Below are 14,971 nucleotides of genomic sequence, written 5' to 3'. Positions count from 1 at the left end.
CAGCCTGATCACTAGAACATGGTGAAAATGAATCAGTGCTAGTTTTCTCACCCAAAGTTGATATGAAGGCCATTCTGCCTCCATAGCCTTCTGAAGCCTTTCTGTTCCTTTTCTAGCTCGCATTCAGATTACATATGTGCATTCGCCCAGCTCCCTCCTCTGAATCCATGCTTGTCTTCCCTCCTCCTCCAAACTGTTTTCCTCCGTTGCTACTTTCTCTTTGGAGAAAAACCCTTTCCCCAAATAACTGGAATTTTGCATATTATTTCTAAAATTAGAATTCTGTTTTTCTTCCTAAAAATGAAATCTACTTTTCAAATAAGTTAAGACATTGTGCTTAAGTACCAACAACATGCATCTAACCTTTGTGCTTCTTTCTTAGGATGTGGTCAATAGTCATCCCAGTCTAGTCTTCCTAAAAGAAGCATCAGAATTTCATTCTCGGTATATTACAACAGTAAGTAACTTGTATATAGAGCTTGTTTTTTCTTGGGGCCAATCTAGAATGATTTGAGCATATAACACCAATCCTGGCACAACTGCACTGGCTGCCAATTAGTTTCTGGGCTCAATTCAAAGGGCTTGTGTTGACCTATAAAGCCTTACATGGCTCAGGGCCTCAATACCTTAAGGGCTGCCTCTCCCCATACAAACCAACCCAGATGCTGCACTTGTCATCTGAGGCTTTTTTCTATGCCCACCTCCCTCCCAGAGAGGTTTGGGGGGTGGCAACAAAAGAATGGGCCTTTTCTGTGGTGGCTCCTTGATTGTGGAGTGGCTCGCCTTTCACCATCATTACATGTCTTTAGATGCCTAGCAGAAACGTTCCTCTTTACCCAGGCCTATGGCTATTAAATAATTGAAATAAGTAAAAGTGTCGGGGAGTAGACTGTTCTTATAATATGATCATTCCGCCAGCACAAGCATTTCTGCTCGCCAGTCAAAACAATATTCCTTCCTCTGCTGTTCTGTGAGTTCTTGTGGTCTCTCAGAGCCGACGAGGTGTAGGGTGTGTTTGTGTGTGTGTGTGTGTGTGTGTGTGTGTGTGTGTGTAGGTAGCAGGGTAAAGCTCCATTAAATTAGTGAAACTATTTGAATTGAGTAACATGAGTCTGCCACCATCACATATAATACTATTACTTCCATTTATACGCCACACTTTATCAAAAGATCTCAGGGCATTAGAAACACATTACAAAACATCAATGATCAAAACGTAATAAAAATATAGTAATAAGCATACTGACAGACAGCCTAATAGTAAAATAATAATTAGTGCAACATTGAATTCCATCAAATATCCGACTGAAAGTTTTCTCAAGCTTTGTTTAGGTAAATTCAAGCCTTTTAAAACTTGTAGAATGCAGAAAGCAGGGATTTGGAGAAGGATAAAGCACAGTGGCTATAGATTAAGCCCAAAAGATCTGTCAAGGTTTTGAGCAAGATAAATTGAAAGTGTTTATATCATACTTAAGTACTCAGACTATTTGAATGAATGCAGTTGGTGCATCATTCATGCTTTCTTTTTATGTTTCAGGTAATACAAAGGATATTTTATACAGTAAACAGATCCTGGTCAGGAAGGATCACTTGTAACGAACTCAGAAAAAGCAGTTTTTTACAGGTATGATCTGTGTAGTTTTGTGAATAACAACATAAGCCTTTATATGTTAACTGTTCAAATAGAGGGCACTGAAATCAATGAGCGCCAGATGGTTTAGAGCAGTGTTTCCCAAAGTGGGCGATACTGCTTCCTTGGAGGGTGCTGGAACTATCCAGGGGGGGCACTAGCAGCCTCAGGTGCAATTGTGGGGAGGGGGCAATGGAAGCATAAAGAACATTTTGAAAAACCATTCATACATGTTTCATCTGTTGTGTAATGACGCTAACTGCCAGGTTGGGCTCTGTTGCAGAACGGCAACAATTCCTCCCCTGGACCCAGTGGTTGAGCTGGAGGTGAGGGGTTTTCCTGGGTTTGGATGAACCCTTTTTGGCTTCACCCAGGAAGTGGATTGCAGCTTGCCTGCCTATTTATAGAGATACATAAAAGAATGCAAATTTGTCACTGCATATTTCTGTTTGTTCAATCAAAGAAGGTAGAATTCCAGGGGTGTGCTGAGTATTTTATTTTTCTGAAAAGGGGATAGCAGGCCAAATAAGTTTGGGAACCACTGGTTTAGAGGGTGAACTGGTTTTTTCCCTGTGGATCTTTGTTCTGTAATATTTTTATTTGCAGTTAGCCAGTAAGGCTTAATGCTTGCGATTTGATAATGTTCCAGTTGAATTTTATGTTGGTTTGCTGAAAGCCTGCTGCAGGAGGTTGTGCCATATTTATTTAAGTAAGATCATATTTTTCATCACAGAACTGTTAAGCACAGTTCAGGCAGTAGATTAAATCATGATTCACACCATTGCAGATGAACTTCAGGTTTGCATGCTTCCTCGATGCACATGGGAGGAGACAAGTGAAAGTTGTTTTCAGTTTTGACTAAACCTCAGTTCCCTGTTAGATTTAGAACTTTGAGAAGTTGTTGGTATAGAACTCAGTGGGGCCTATAAGATATTGAATTCTTCCTACAAGCTGCTAATACGGTACTTCCTCTCTTTTATCAATAGAATGTGGCATTATTGGAAGAGGAAGTAGATATTAATCAGCTGACAGAATACTTTTCATATGAGCACTTCTATGTAATCTACTGCAAATTTTGGGAGCTGGATACAGACCATGACCTTTATATTGATCCGAAGGATTTAGCTCGGCATAGTGACCATGGTATGACAAATGGAACAATTCAGTTCATTTTGAATAGTGCATGAGAGTACATTTCTGAGTCTGCAAAGCTGGAAGATATCCTATGCTCTTCTATGACAGCACAGAAGTTGCCAGCCAGGTGGGGCAGAGCTGCTACACTAGCTTCCCTGCAGATAGGTGGCTGTTGCTTACTTGGAGGGGAGAGGCCGATGCAATGCAAACACACCAGCAGAGTCATTTGTTGTTTCTGACAGTGCATTTGCACGATGCTGACTTCCCCACTGTGTCTCCTTTTCGGTAAGCAACAGCGACCCACTTGCTGTGAAGCCAGCATAGTGACTCTGCCCCCACCTTACAAACTGCTTCTGTGAAAGAATCCATATTTGTAGCAAACCAATCCTTAATCTTTGATCATAGTTCATTCCATTAAATTTTCAAATACATAAATTAATAGTCTGTAGACCTGGATGTTACATGTGTAAAAACTCTGTGTATTTTCGCATACCTGAGGAACATTCCTGTAGACTGGGAGCCAGCTTCTCCTATACACACAGTACTCAGAATCACTGTGTGCTTTCTTATGCCACTTCTGTATGATGCTTGTTCTTCTTAGTGTTTACAGTATCTATAGTGTTAATAATTTCCTTTTCGGTGCTGTATCAGAAGTCCACACGGAATGAGAAATATTTGAAAGGTGAACTAAACTGTAGGGTTTCATCTGCTTTAAACCTTTTCTACTGAGGAACTAGTTATAAAAAGGCAGTCTGCAGTAGTAAAATACAACTATATTGTAGTAGCTTGGCTGGTAGAGTGCAGAACATTTGTGTTAGTTTAATGATGGTGATGGTGCAATCTTCTGAGGACAATTACCAATACACAATCAAGAGCTATGATCAAAGAGGTTTGGGGCTATATACCTTTTACACTGTCATATGTCATTTTATCTGTACTGCTAAGCCTCCAGATTGGCTAACAGAACTAACACTTCCGTTGTGCCGATTATCCCTTCTAGACTCACAATGAACTTGAAATTAAAATTTAACTGGATTGATGTTTCTTTTATAAGAAGTTTTAATCAGACACACCTAAGAAGGGGCTAGAATTTTGAACAGAACCATGTCTGTTCAGTGGGCCAGTTCATATGCTCAGCATTCTTAGCTGTCATGAGAATCCCTTTACATCACGAGCAGTGTTCTTGCCACGCATATATATATGTAGTATGTGATACACATGTAGGCCTGAGGGATGCAGTTTCCTCTCCCCCAAGAGAGACACACTCTCCCATGGGGAAATACAGGGCAAACTGGGCATACTGACATCACACTTCCTTTACCTGAAAGATGCCCAAAGAGGATCTCTGCTGGGTGGGTATTGATTGTTAGGCCAGAGTCCTTAGATGTTGATTCCTTGGTGAACTAAGGCTTCGTTTGCTGGAGTGGGGAGGAAATTGTTCAGTGAAGCCAGAGTATGAATGTGTTCCAGAAGAAATGTAAGATGTTTTTCAAAAATTCAGGTTGCCAATTGTCCAGGTAGAAGCAGGCACATGTGTTCAGTTGCAGGCATTTAAATAGCATTTGTAAATATAAGACACCCAGGCCCTCTATTTTAACCAATTTTAATATTGGCTTTTTATAATGTTGTATCCTGTCCTGCGACCTTATAGTGAAGAACACATAAGAAATCTAATGAATAATAAATAAGGCAAGGAATGAAGTATTTCTAATAAAGTGTTTATGCACAAGCTCTGAAACATTTAAAATGTATGATTTAACTTTAACATATTAACTGTAACCGTTTTGCTCTTTCACAGCTATATCTAATCGGATGATAGAGAGGATTTTCTCAGGAGCTGTAACAAGGTGTCTCTTTTTTACTTATTAAATTTAAATTTAACCATCATGCTTCAAGAGCAGTTGGCAAAGTACATGGACAGCTGAATTTTGATAAATATAAACATATTTCCAAGATCCAATATTTCCCGTAATATTGATTATTCTAAATGCTTCATTTTTAAAAAGATTGACAAACTGTAGGCTAATTTATAAATTCTTTTCCATATATTAAAAGTACAATTTCACTATAAAGAAAACAATCAACAATTGCATTTTCATGACTGACAGCGACAGTTGTGTTTTAGAGTACTAATACACATATGAAAATGGTTTTTAATACCTTCTCTTCTCCCTTTGCTTTAATCACCTGAATCTCAAAGAGGCAAGAAAGCACAGAAAGAAGGAAAAATAAGTTATGCAGATTTTGTATGGTTTTTAATATCGGAAGAGGATAAAAAGACTGCAACCAGGTAAGAATAAATAGCTGTTAGGAGTATAATTGCAGGCCTTTTATACAAGATCATGGGGTCAGGTGACTTGTGCTGCTACCAAAGTTCGATAATTAAATTTCATTTTATAGATCTTTCTTACGTTCAGTACTAATGAATTAAGAGGTTTGTGTGTTAAGGAAAGGCTGGGTGCCAGCTGTCAGGGGTGCAATTATTTCATACTACATTGAGCCAGAGGGTTAGGGTAAGAAATGTTGTTGGAATTTGTCTGTCTCGAGAGGCAATGGAGTGTGCCTCAGGGGGTGAAGTCAAACCATTGCATTAGCAGCACCAAAGTGACTTCCCTAGGGCGCAAGTCTCAGCAGTGCGTTTGGCAGCATCCTGGCTGCAGGAGTTGCCAAAAAGAGGCACATAAGGCACCATCCAACTGTCTTAGGAACTCCAATCCGGATTTGTGTAGGGTTTATTCCTTAGCCATTTCTTCTTCCGAAGATATCCCACAAGGCAGCAGAGGTTTAAGATCAGGTTTTTTCCTTCTCCCAGATGTTCTACCTTCCCAGCTTGATGAGCCCCATCTGCCCCTCACTTCCCTCTGCAGCATGGGCAGAAATCACCTTCTTGACCATTGGAACCACAGTTTTTCTCGTCCACTCAATTCCCTTTGTATGCAGGGGAAGTCCCTAACTCACCAGACCCACCTACCCTCACCTGGTTTAGCCAGCAACAGAGGATGTGATTTCTGACTTTGTCCCCCTCCAATATGCCCCACAAATCTGTTCTGGAAGAGTTTTTCAGGGGCTGGAGTTGCAGAAGCAGAGAGAGAATCAGAGAGGATATTCTGTTAGCAGATACCTCTATACTTGAGCAACTTCACTGAGAAGAACCCACTGGATTCCACCCAATGTGTCCCAAACCCTTGGCCCATGACAGTACAACAAAGCAACAAAATGAATGGCAATATTCATATACAGTACAAGCAATTGCTGCTGAATACTTTTGGTGTTGTTGGCAGTTTAAAAGTTCAGCATGTGTTCTCAGCATTTCACAAATTCTCAGCCATTTGCAAAGGGCCCTTTGTGTTTTGTATGTTATAACAAAGGATATAAAAATAAATTTGAAATTGGGTGCTAAATTGTTTAATTATTCTTTGCAGCATTGAATACTGGTTTCGCTGCATGGACCTTGATGGAGATGGTGTATTGTCAATGTATGAACTGCAGTACTTTTATGAAGAGCAATGTCAAAAACTGGACAATATGGCCATTGAACCACTGCCATTTGAAGATTGCCTTTGCCAGATGCTTGATCTTGTGAAACCAGAGTGTGAAGGTGATAGGTTCTTTTCCATCTTAACAGCCTCTCTGCAGCAATCTTTTTGCTAACAAGATAAAATCATGTATGAAGTCTCTTTGGCTAAATGTTCTGGTTTAGTTATCACATTTAGCAGGCAAAATTCATCTGATAAATTGCATTATGACAGGATTTCAGTCGTAATTTCCAACCTGAAAATTGGCAAAATTATCAGGTTATCAGACTGAGTCAAAAGCTTGCTAAAATAAGAATTGTCACCCCCACCCCCAGAATTCATAATGAGTCTTCATCCTCTTGGGAAGAAGCTCCAAAGGGACTGTTTTGATTTTAATAGTAATAGGAAACATTATTTTTGAGAAGAACTTACTCCACAGATCTTAATTGGGGGATCTCTCATATATTATCCACAGGGGTTATTAGGTCTAGTTCATCAGTAAAAGCAATGTTATAAGCCTTTTCAGTTTTCCAAATAATTCTATCACAGCCCGTAACTTATGAAACGTTTAAAACCTTGTTTCTGATCCTGTTTCCAGGGAAAATAACTCTTCATGACTTAAAGAAGTGCAAGATGGCAAATGTGTTTTTTGACACCTTTTTCAACATTGAGAAATATTTAGATCATGAGCAGAAGGATCAGTTTTCTATGTTGAGGGTAAGAACAACTAGTGTTGCAAGTTGATGTTCATAAGCTTAACAGTCTCCTTGATGATAATTTCATTTAACATTCTTCAGTATTATAAGCATCATTGATCATACCCCTAGGGCACTGAAAACGAAAACCAAGAACTGTCTGATTGGGAAAAATATGCTGCTGAAGAGTATGATGTCCTAGTAGCAGAGGAAGCAGCTAGTGACCAGTGGAATGATTGGTGAGTAGTTTTTAAAGCCTGGTGTTTTTGTTTTAGAGATGCTGTAAGCCACCCAGTGTGGTTGGGGAAACCCAGATGGACAGGGTATAAATATACAAGTATTATAATTAATTAATTAATTAATTACTACAGTTACGGAATCTCTTCTTAATATTAGCAAAAGAGATTGGTTTTATTACCACAGCTCAGGCTTAGATAGATCGAAGTGACTAATTCAGGGAAAGATAATTATTTAATGAAGAATTTGCTTCCTGCAACAAAACACAAACCTGTTCTGGGTAGCAACCATGGCTTTTCTAGGGGAAGTGCACATGCAGCCTAGCCCAAAGTCATGTGAGACAGCAAGTATTTCAAAACCATGCCTAAGAATATTGGCTGTGTTCACATAGAATGCTGAACCATGGCTTAGCTTGGGGTGGGGGCTCTGCATATGTTGTTAAAATCCATCTCCCATCATTCCTTTATCTTGGACGCTGGCGTGGCCTGATGAGAAGTTGACATAAACACCTGGAGCGCCACAGGTTCCCCATTTCTGATTTAGTGATATGTAGATGAGTGTTCACATCGCACAGCAGAGGGCTGGACTTATATGCTGCTCTCTCCTCCCATGGAGCCAGAAGCAGTTCTCCTGAGTTTTGTTTTGCTTTCAGAGAAACTCAGTGTTGCCTATGAATTGGGGATTATGGTTGAGAAGGAACAATCCAATTCAAGCTATGACAAAGCTGACTTGTTTAACTGAGGGTTGCTTATTTTTAAACTATGTTCCCCTGTGTGCATAATGCTAACTGAGGATCTCTGAAAGTGAAAATCAAGTTTATAGAAATCTTCCTCTTGGCAGCATGAAAGGAGAGAAGGGGAGCATATGAGATTGATGCTTTGTTTGGGCTCATGGAGGCTTATCCAACACTAAGCCAGAGTTTATGTGCAAACAGGGCTACTGGCTGGTTATATGTAAAACATTAATTGCCATATATACTTGAGGATAAGCCAACCCGAATATAAGCCGAGGCACCTAATTTTACCGCAAAAAACTGGGAAAACTTATTGACTCGAGTATGAGCCTAGGGTGGGAAATGCCAACAGTGGCAAAGGCGGAGGAAGGAGCAGCCTGAAAGGGCTGCTTTCAGGCTGCTCGTTCCTTTTCCTCCTCCGCCGCCAACAGCCTCTGCTGCTCGCAAGAGCAGGCACAGGAACTGCGCTTGGCAGAGCAGCGGCAGCAAACAGTAAGTGGGACCCTCACTTGAGTATAAGCCATGGGGGGCTTCTTCAGCATAAAAAATGTGCTGAAAAAGTTGGCTTATACACAAGTATATACAGTGGTGCCTCGCAAGACGAAATTAATTCGTTCCGCAAGTTTTTTCTTCTTGCAAGTTTTTCGTCTTGCGAAGCACGGTTTCCCATAGGAATGCATTGAAAATCAATCAATGCGTTCCTATGGAGACCGCCCGGGGACAGAGGGGAAGCGCCGCGCGCCTTCCCGTCCCCGGACCTGTTTAAAGCAAGGGGCGGCGGGGAGAAGATTGCTTTTCCCCGTTGCCGCCCCTTGGTTCAAAAGGGGTCCGGGGACAGCAGGGAAGACGCGCTGCGCTTCCCCGCTATCCCCGGAGCTTGCGGGGCAAGCTTCGTTTTGCGAAGCAAGCCCATAGGGAAATGCGTCTTGCGAAGCGGCTAAGAAAACGAAAAACTCCTTCGTCTAGCGAGTTTTTCGTCTTCCGAGGTGTTCGTCTTGCGGGGTACCACTGTATGGTGAGTGACAACACTGATGAGCAGTTACCGTAACTAACCTAAAAGCCATTGAGTATGGTACATAGCTATCACCAAAAATGGATCAACTGGGAGCATAATGCAATAAAGTACAATGTATGTCCATAAATATGTACTTTCTTCGTTAATTCCTATGTTGCTTTCCTAGTTATGAAGCGGAATTGAACCCTGGAGATCATCAGAAGACCAACGTGCTGAAATATCAGATGGAAAAAAGGCCTTTCTTTGATATGCCTTCCCATTTGGCAGACGTTGACTTAGATGAGTATGACTATGAAGATGATTTTGAATGAATTGTTTGTATAAAAATAAGGACCGTCTGCAGCAGGTCTGCTAAATCTATGTAGGCCTTAGTTTCCAGAAAAAGTAAACTTAGTTCTTTGTGCTGCAAAGTTAATATTTTAATCATTTTGGATGATAGCTATTGTTAGTCACACTCTAAGTAGACATTGTAGACCCATTGAAATGAATGGTCTTATACATGAAGGTCAAAGGGCTTACTCTGAGTATGACTAACATTTATCACCCTTAGATACCTTGAAAAAGAAAGTTGCTTTTTATGGAAATACTATTTTGTATTTATTCATTAGATTGTTGCCTGTAAAATAGAGTTAATTTATTTATAGATAGGTTATATTACCTTTATGGAATTACAACGTACCTTCCCCCCTCCTCCCAAAAAAAAAGAGTAGAATTCTTCCTAGTTTTCATTTATAGCGATAATGGTCTCCCAGCAGAAATCTAATAACTTTGCCAGAGTTTAAAGAGAAAAAATGTCACAGCTGTGTGTGAAGGTCAAAGCATCACTGGACATGCTGGTGCACGCAGCAAAATGTGGTCTTGCCCTGAAAACTAACACACACACACTGTGCTCCTTTTAGTCCTTCAACTTAAACCCCCACCACCACCCATTGCAAGAATGGTTTTTATCGCTCACACTTGACTGCAGTGGATGTTGTATTCTGTGTCAAAGGAACCAATTTTTAAACCTTATGTAAGTTTTACTTGATCTGTGATGTGCACTAACCTTGTTATGGGCATTTAGTGTGTTTCCTCAATGGTTAGCTAATGACACATTCCATGAGTATACCAATGGTGTCAGAGCAGCTGAACAGTTTGATGCTTCCCTTGAGAAGTGATGGCTTTTCTGGACAAGCTAGAAGTTGCTACGCCAGTTTTTTAAAAGCATAAGGTTTGTAGTGCCTTAATTATCTCAACGTTCACACGAGGAACTAAATATTGTGTTCCAGGAAGATTCTTGCTGTTTTTCATGTAAAACGAAAACAGGTGTAAGCTATATTGTTTGCAGTGCAGATCTGTTTAAAACATTTAAATATGTTATTTTCAAATAAAAGTTTTTTTCATATATGTAAATTCATTGATTCCCTTCAACATCTGTGTAGACCCTTTTAATACTACTGCAGCTTGTAACAGATGTCTGTTTGCACACAGTAAGCCAGGGGAACCTGTGGGCAGGAGGCTTTCCTTTTTCACTTGCCCACAGTAAGAAAAGAATGTCTCACTTAGGCAGATTGAAACAATCACTCATTTTATTTTGCAAACATGATAATATAAAAGTATGAAACCAAACAGCTGTTTTACAAGCTCAGTGACAATGAATAGAGCACATTTTCACCCTAGTACCAATATTAGACTGCCATGGTATACAAGAAAGCATATGAAATACAAATTAGAAATTGTGTTTTTAAGGATTCCCCTTCCCCACCCATATACATAAATAGTTTCTCTTTCTCTATTCCCCAGAAACCCACTACCCTGCTTCTGTGTTAAAAAGTAAACAGTCTTGTCTCAAAAGTGGTCTGCCATGGGCCCAACATAAAATACTGCTCTGCTCTGCTACTATATGGTAGGTTTTGCCATTGTTGCCCTGACTACATCTGCCGTCACATTTTGGACAGAGAAACGAAGATGAAAATCAAGTGTTTGCAGAATAAAAGTATAGTCACAACAGCATATCAAACCATGTAGTAACACTGGCTGAAGAAATTATTGTAATTTTGGCCATTACCTTTCTCATGATTCAGTTATATTATAACCATACCATGTCATGCTTTCAGCTAACCAGGTGTGGCCCCCATTGCAATGCCTGTACTTTTCTTCATCCACATGAAAAAGCAGAGTGTCTTTGCTTCTTATGTCTCCTAAATAATACACAAATCAAGGTTATTACACAGAGCTCTGTACAGACCCTGTGGCCAACTTGAATTGCAGTTATATTGCTATTTGAATAATGTTTTCTAATTAAAAATGCATTTTCAATCACCAGTTTCTCATCGGAGCAGAAATGAAGAATGGGTAACAGTGGTGCTGGTGTTATGTAACAGTGGTACCAGTTATGTGTGTGTGTTTAACAGGCATTAATAGTAGGCAGATATTACCGCAACAGATTAAAAAGTGTACAGTACTGAGTGTTTTCCAAAGATTTGAGACGCTAAGTGAAAAGGCTAGCCTTTGTGAGCAATAGCCTTATTCCTCCCCACTCCACCAGTGTGTACTACCAACAAAATAACTGAAACCTCAATATAAAGCCATCCTTACCTGGTCAGCACCAACAACATCAATATCAGCCTCTTCAGCCAGAACCTCTACTGTATTTTCTACCTTGACACCATCTGGAATACTAAAACGAGAAGCCAGTTAGATTAGCTGCTGTCCTTGGAAACTAGTTTTTGCAATCTAGAGGCCAAAAAAAGACTTCTTTTCTAATAGGAATCATGGAGAAACTAATTTTTGAAGTTAAGAACTGGTGGCTAACAATACACTTCAGGAAGGACCCTGACATTTCCAGTTAAAGAACAGCATACCAGAGCTCTGCCCAAGACTCTTGAGAGCTGCTGCCAATGGGAGTAGACAATACTGGGCTAAACAGACCCTACAAAACAGCTTCATAAGTGCTGCAGCAACTACAGCCAAGAGAGAGATTCCAAGTTACAAAGATAATCCCAAGCCTATTCCTTACCTATATTTTCTCTTCAGTCTTTCAGGACCTGATGGATATTCTTGGTGACAACTGTCATGAGATTTTAGCCTCTTCCTGCTATTCTGTGCCAAGGAAGGGAGGTCAGATGGGCAATGGGCATGTGAAGGTGTGTTTGCCATCTCAGTGTGACTGGTTTTGGCGCAGGATCCTGGAAACAACGAATTATATCCATCATCCATCTACATGTCACTGTTGTTCCTTGTACCACATCAAAGGCCACAACGAAACTTCAGGAGAGGGTTTATGTGGGGAGCCATGGTAGGGGAGAAAGAATATAAGATTCAAAGCTGAATGGGTTGCTTCCAGGGGCCAGGATATAAAATGTTTTCTCAGTGGATACAGAAGCTTTTGTATTTCCGATCTTCATGAAAAAAATGTCTGTGCTTATGTAGCCAAAACAGAGGCAGCAGCAGCTTTGAGGAAACCCTGAGTTTTGCAAAAGTATATTTTTAAAAATGCAGCAAACAAAACCAAGGAAGCATGCTCAGTGGGTACAAAATGCTGGCTTACTCAGGGGAAACGTCTAAGGATAGTTCTCTACCCTTTTTATATCTTATCTCACTGTCGGGATTGATACTGATCAGCCTTGTCAGCAACAGAGCTTTCCCTTCCCTGCATGCTACAAAAAGTGGCTTGAGGGGGCAGTTTCAGAGAACCCCTGGAACAGCAAAGGGGTGAAGAGAGTATTGTTCCATCTGGCAAGCTAGGATAATGGATAAACTGAAAGGGCTAAATAAATGACTTTGTGATTACTGAATATACATGGTTAAATTGCATTATATAGATTAATTAATTAATGTGTGATTGCTTTGTTCCATACAACTGCTACAAGACACCAGATGAGAGAATTACAGTATATTGTTTACCTACAGATACATATATTATATACATATTACCTACAGATATTACCTACAAATATATATATTACCTACAGATACATATTATTATTATTATAACTTTTAAAAATAAAATAGTCACATTATACCTTCAAAGAGGTTTTTTTTACATGGTGTCCTATCGGATGGCCATTCACTTAAGCTGCTGATGATAGAACTCTCATCTTCATCACTGGCCAGCAAAGAGGTTCTGTACCACTCCAGCGAGTACACAAATTCTTCTTTACAAAGTGCTGGTTCAGAGGTATATCTCAGCAAGTAACTATATCTGGATGTGAACAAGAGGGAGAAATACAAATTCAGGAGCTCTTCTCTGACAAGGAGGTGGTTCACTATAGTAACAAAGCTTTTCTCTATTTCTCAACCAAGGCAGCCCATCGATCAGCTAAGACAAGACAACACTAATTCAGAAACAATTCCACACAGAAAGGACATTTAAAGTATGGCATGTTTAACGTAGACTTTAAAGGTGCTTGCTTAGTGTAGCAAGAGTATACTATTACAGCAGTTTCCTAATTGCTTTTCATATTCCAGTGGCTCTCCTGAAGACAAGGGATAGATAACAACACTGCTTGCTCATAACATGCACCAACAGTGTGTATGCATGTGTGCAGCTTCACATAACTCTTCCTACTCCTGCATCACTCTTAGGAGTAGTTTGGCCAGCAAGGGTCAGCCTGAAAGCACACAGAATTAAGTTGTATGTCAAGTATCTTGTGGCCCTTTATAGATCGTTGGACACACAACTCCCATCAACCCCAGCAAGCATAGCAAATGTTCCTAGAATGATGAGAGCTGTAGACCAGAGGTAGGCAACCACAAGTGGCCCATGGGAGTCATTTAACCGGCCCACGAGCCGTCCCCAAACTGAGCAGCCCGCTCAGTGAGTCCCTGCGTGCTGCACTAAACCAGTGCATCACAGGGACTCACTTCCGTAGTGCCAGAAATCGCATCTGCGCATGGGCGCTCATGAGCGCCTGCAATCTGGGGGCGCCACAAAGGGGGCTTCATGGCAGTGAACCGGCCCAGGCAAGGTAAACCTTGCCAACCCCTGCTGTAGACTAACAATATCCAGATAGCCACAGCTTGTCCATTTCTGTGCTGTGAGCTATGCTAGCAGCAAAAATAAGCCTGAGTCCAAACAGCTCAGCCCGCCTCTTCAAATTGGCAGCAGAAGACCAAGGAGGAGGGCATTAACAGAAATCCATGGCAGAACTGTATACAGAGAGGTTGCCATTTATTCGCTCCGAGCACAAATGCACAAGTAGTTTGTAAGCAGGAGCCATGCTATGCCTCAGTTAACACCTGTACATAAGAGTTTATTTAAGTTCAATACCACAGAGACTCCTGTGCTGTCCAGAAGCATTTGAACACCAAAGGGAAAACTTACACAAGTCTTTTGTCAGGCTTTAGAAGCTTATTGGAGAATTCACTGAGGATGAGCAGGAAGTTCAGATTGGGAGGCAGGCTTTTCCCTTCCAGGGCACCAATTCCTTGAAAGGCAAACTCAATACCATCCCTTTAAGCAACAGTAAGGAAGAGAAGAAAACAAGAGAGAGAGAGAGAGGTTTATAACATGGATGCCACACAATGGAAGACCAAGGGACAACATGTATTTGGCACCTACTTGTGTATCATGGCTACTGACTCTCGACTTTTCACCTGGTCCCAGCCAAATGTCAAAGCAAAGCGCCGTGCGAGCTCCTTAATGTTGTTGAAGGAGGAATCTATGCTGTTAATGCTATTGCTGTTGTCCTGGCTTCTGGCATGCTTCTGAAACAGCTGTGGACCACAGGAATTGATATAAAATTTTCCAGGCAATTAAAGGGGGGAAAGCCCCAAGAACACATACCTGCCATACATCTGACAAATTCCTTGCTCAGGACGCAGTTAAGCACCAGTAATCTGATTATATATTTTTAGAATCCCACCAAGCTGAGCAAGAATCCAAACGCTACAGGTGGGAATCCGGGCGGGTGGTGGGCAGATGAGAATACATAGGGGACACAATTAAGACACCTAAACTCTGCCACTTCTCCAGTACAAAATGGTGTGAGAGCATGCAAATAAACAAATAAACCATGCCTTCTGAGAGAT

General features: G+C 40.7%; 2 protein-coding genes across 15 annotated transcripts in view; one reads left to right on the top strand and one right to left on the bottom strand.

The window, feature by feature from the left end:
• Window positions 1-10,351, top strand: part of PPP2R3B (protein phosphatase 2 regulatory subunit B''beta) — a 38,692-nt gene extending 28,341 nt beyond the window's left edge. For all 5 annotated transcript variants that reach the window (XM_083734406.1, XM_083734405.1, XM_083734403.1 and 2 more), the window contains 9 exons: window positions 383-457; window positions 1,538-1,624; window positions 2,617-2,773; window positions 4,563-4,611; window positions 4,965-5,054; window positions 6,187-6,362; window positions 6,878-6,996; window positions 7,107-7,213; window positions 9,126-10,351. In XM_083734406.1, the coding sequence (XP_083590532.1) occupies window positions 383-457; window positions 1,538-1,624; window positions 2,617-2,773; window positions 4,563-4,611; window positions 4,965-5,054; window positions 6,187-6,362; window positions 6,878-6,996; window positions 7,107-7,213; window positions 9,126-9,270 (1,005 nt within the window). In that variant the 3' untranslated portion in view covers window positions 9,271-10,351. The remainder of the gene's footprint in view (window positions 1-382; window positions 458-1,537; window positions 1,625-2,616; window positions 2,774-4,562; window positions 4,612-4,964; window positions 5,055-6,186; window positions 6,363-6,877; window positions 6,997-7,106; window positions 7,214-9,125) is intronic.
• A 158-nt stretch (window positions 10,352-10,509) lies between these two features.
• LOC310842373 (cohesin subunit SA-2-like) overlaps window positions 10,510-14,971 on the bottom strand; it is a 57,414-nt gene continuing 52,952 nt past the window's right edge. For 8 of the 10 annotated variants that reach the window (XM_083734192.1, XM_083734193.1, XM_083734198.1 and 5 more), the window contains 6 exons: window positions 14,502-14,656; window positions 14,265-14,393; window positions 12,964-13,142; window positions 11,958-12,126; window positions 11,537-11,618; window positions 10,510-11,139 (listed from right to left, as the gene is read on the bottom strand). In XM_083734192.1, the coding sequence (XP_083590318.1) occupies window positions 11,131-11,139; window positions 11,537-11,618; window positions 11,958-12,126; window positions 12,964-13,142; window positions 14,265-14,393; window positions 14,502-14,656 (723 nt within the window). In that variant the 3' untranslated portion in view covers window positions 10,510-11,130. Of the gene's footprint in view, window positions 11,140-11,306; window positions 11,619-11,957; window positions 12,127-12,963; window positions 13,143-14,264; window positions 14,394-14,501; window positions 14,657-14,971 lie in introns of those variants that run through there. The other 2 variants (XM_083734189.1, XM_083734191.1) reach the window with 1 other exon arrangement.

Source organism: Podarcis gaigeae, assembly GCF_964106915.1.
Source record: "Podarcis gaigeae genome assembly, chromosome: 4".
NCBI lineage: Eukaryota > Metazoa > Chordata > Lepidosauria > Squamata > Lacertidae > Podarcis > Podarcis gaigeae.
This window is presented reverse-complemented; position numbering and strand designations above follow the sequence as displayed.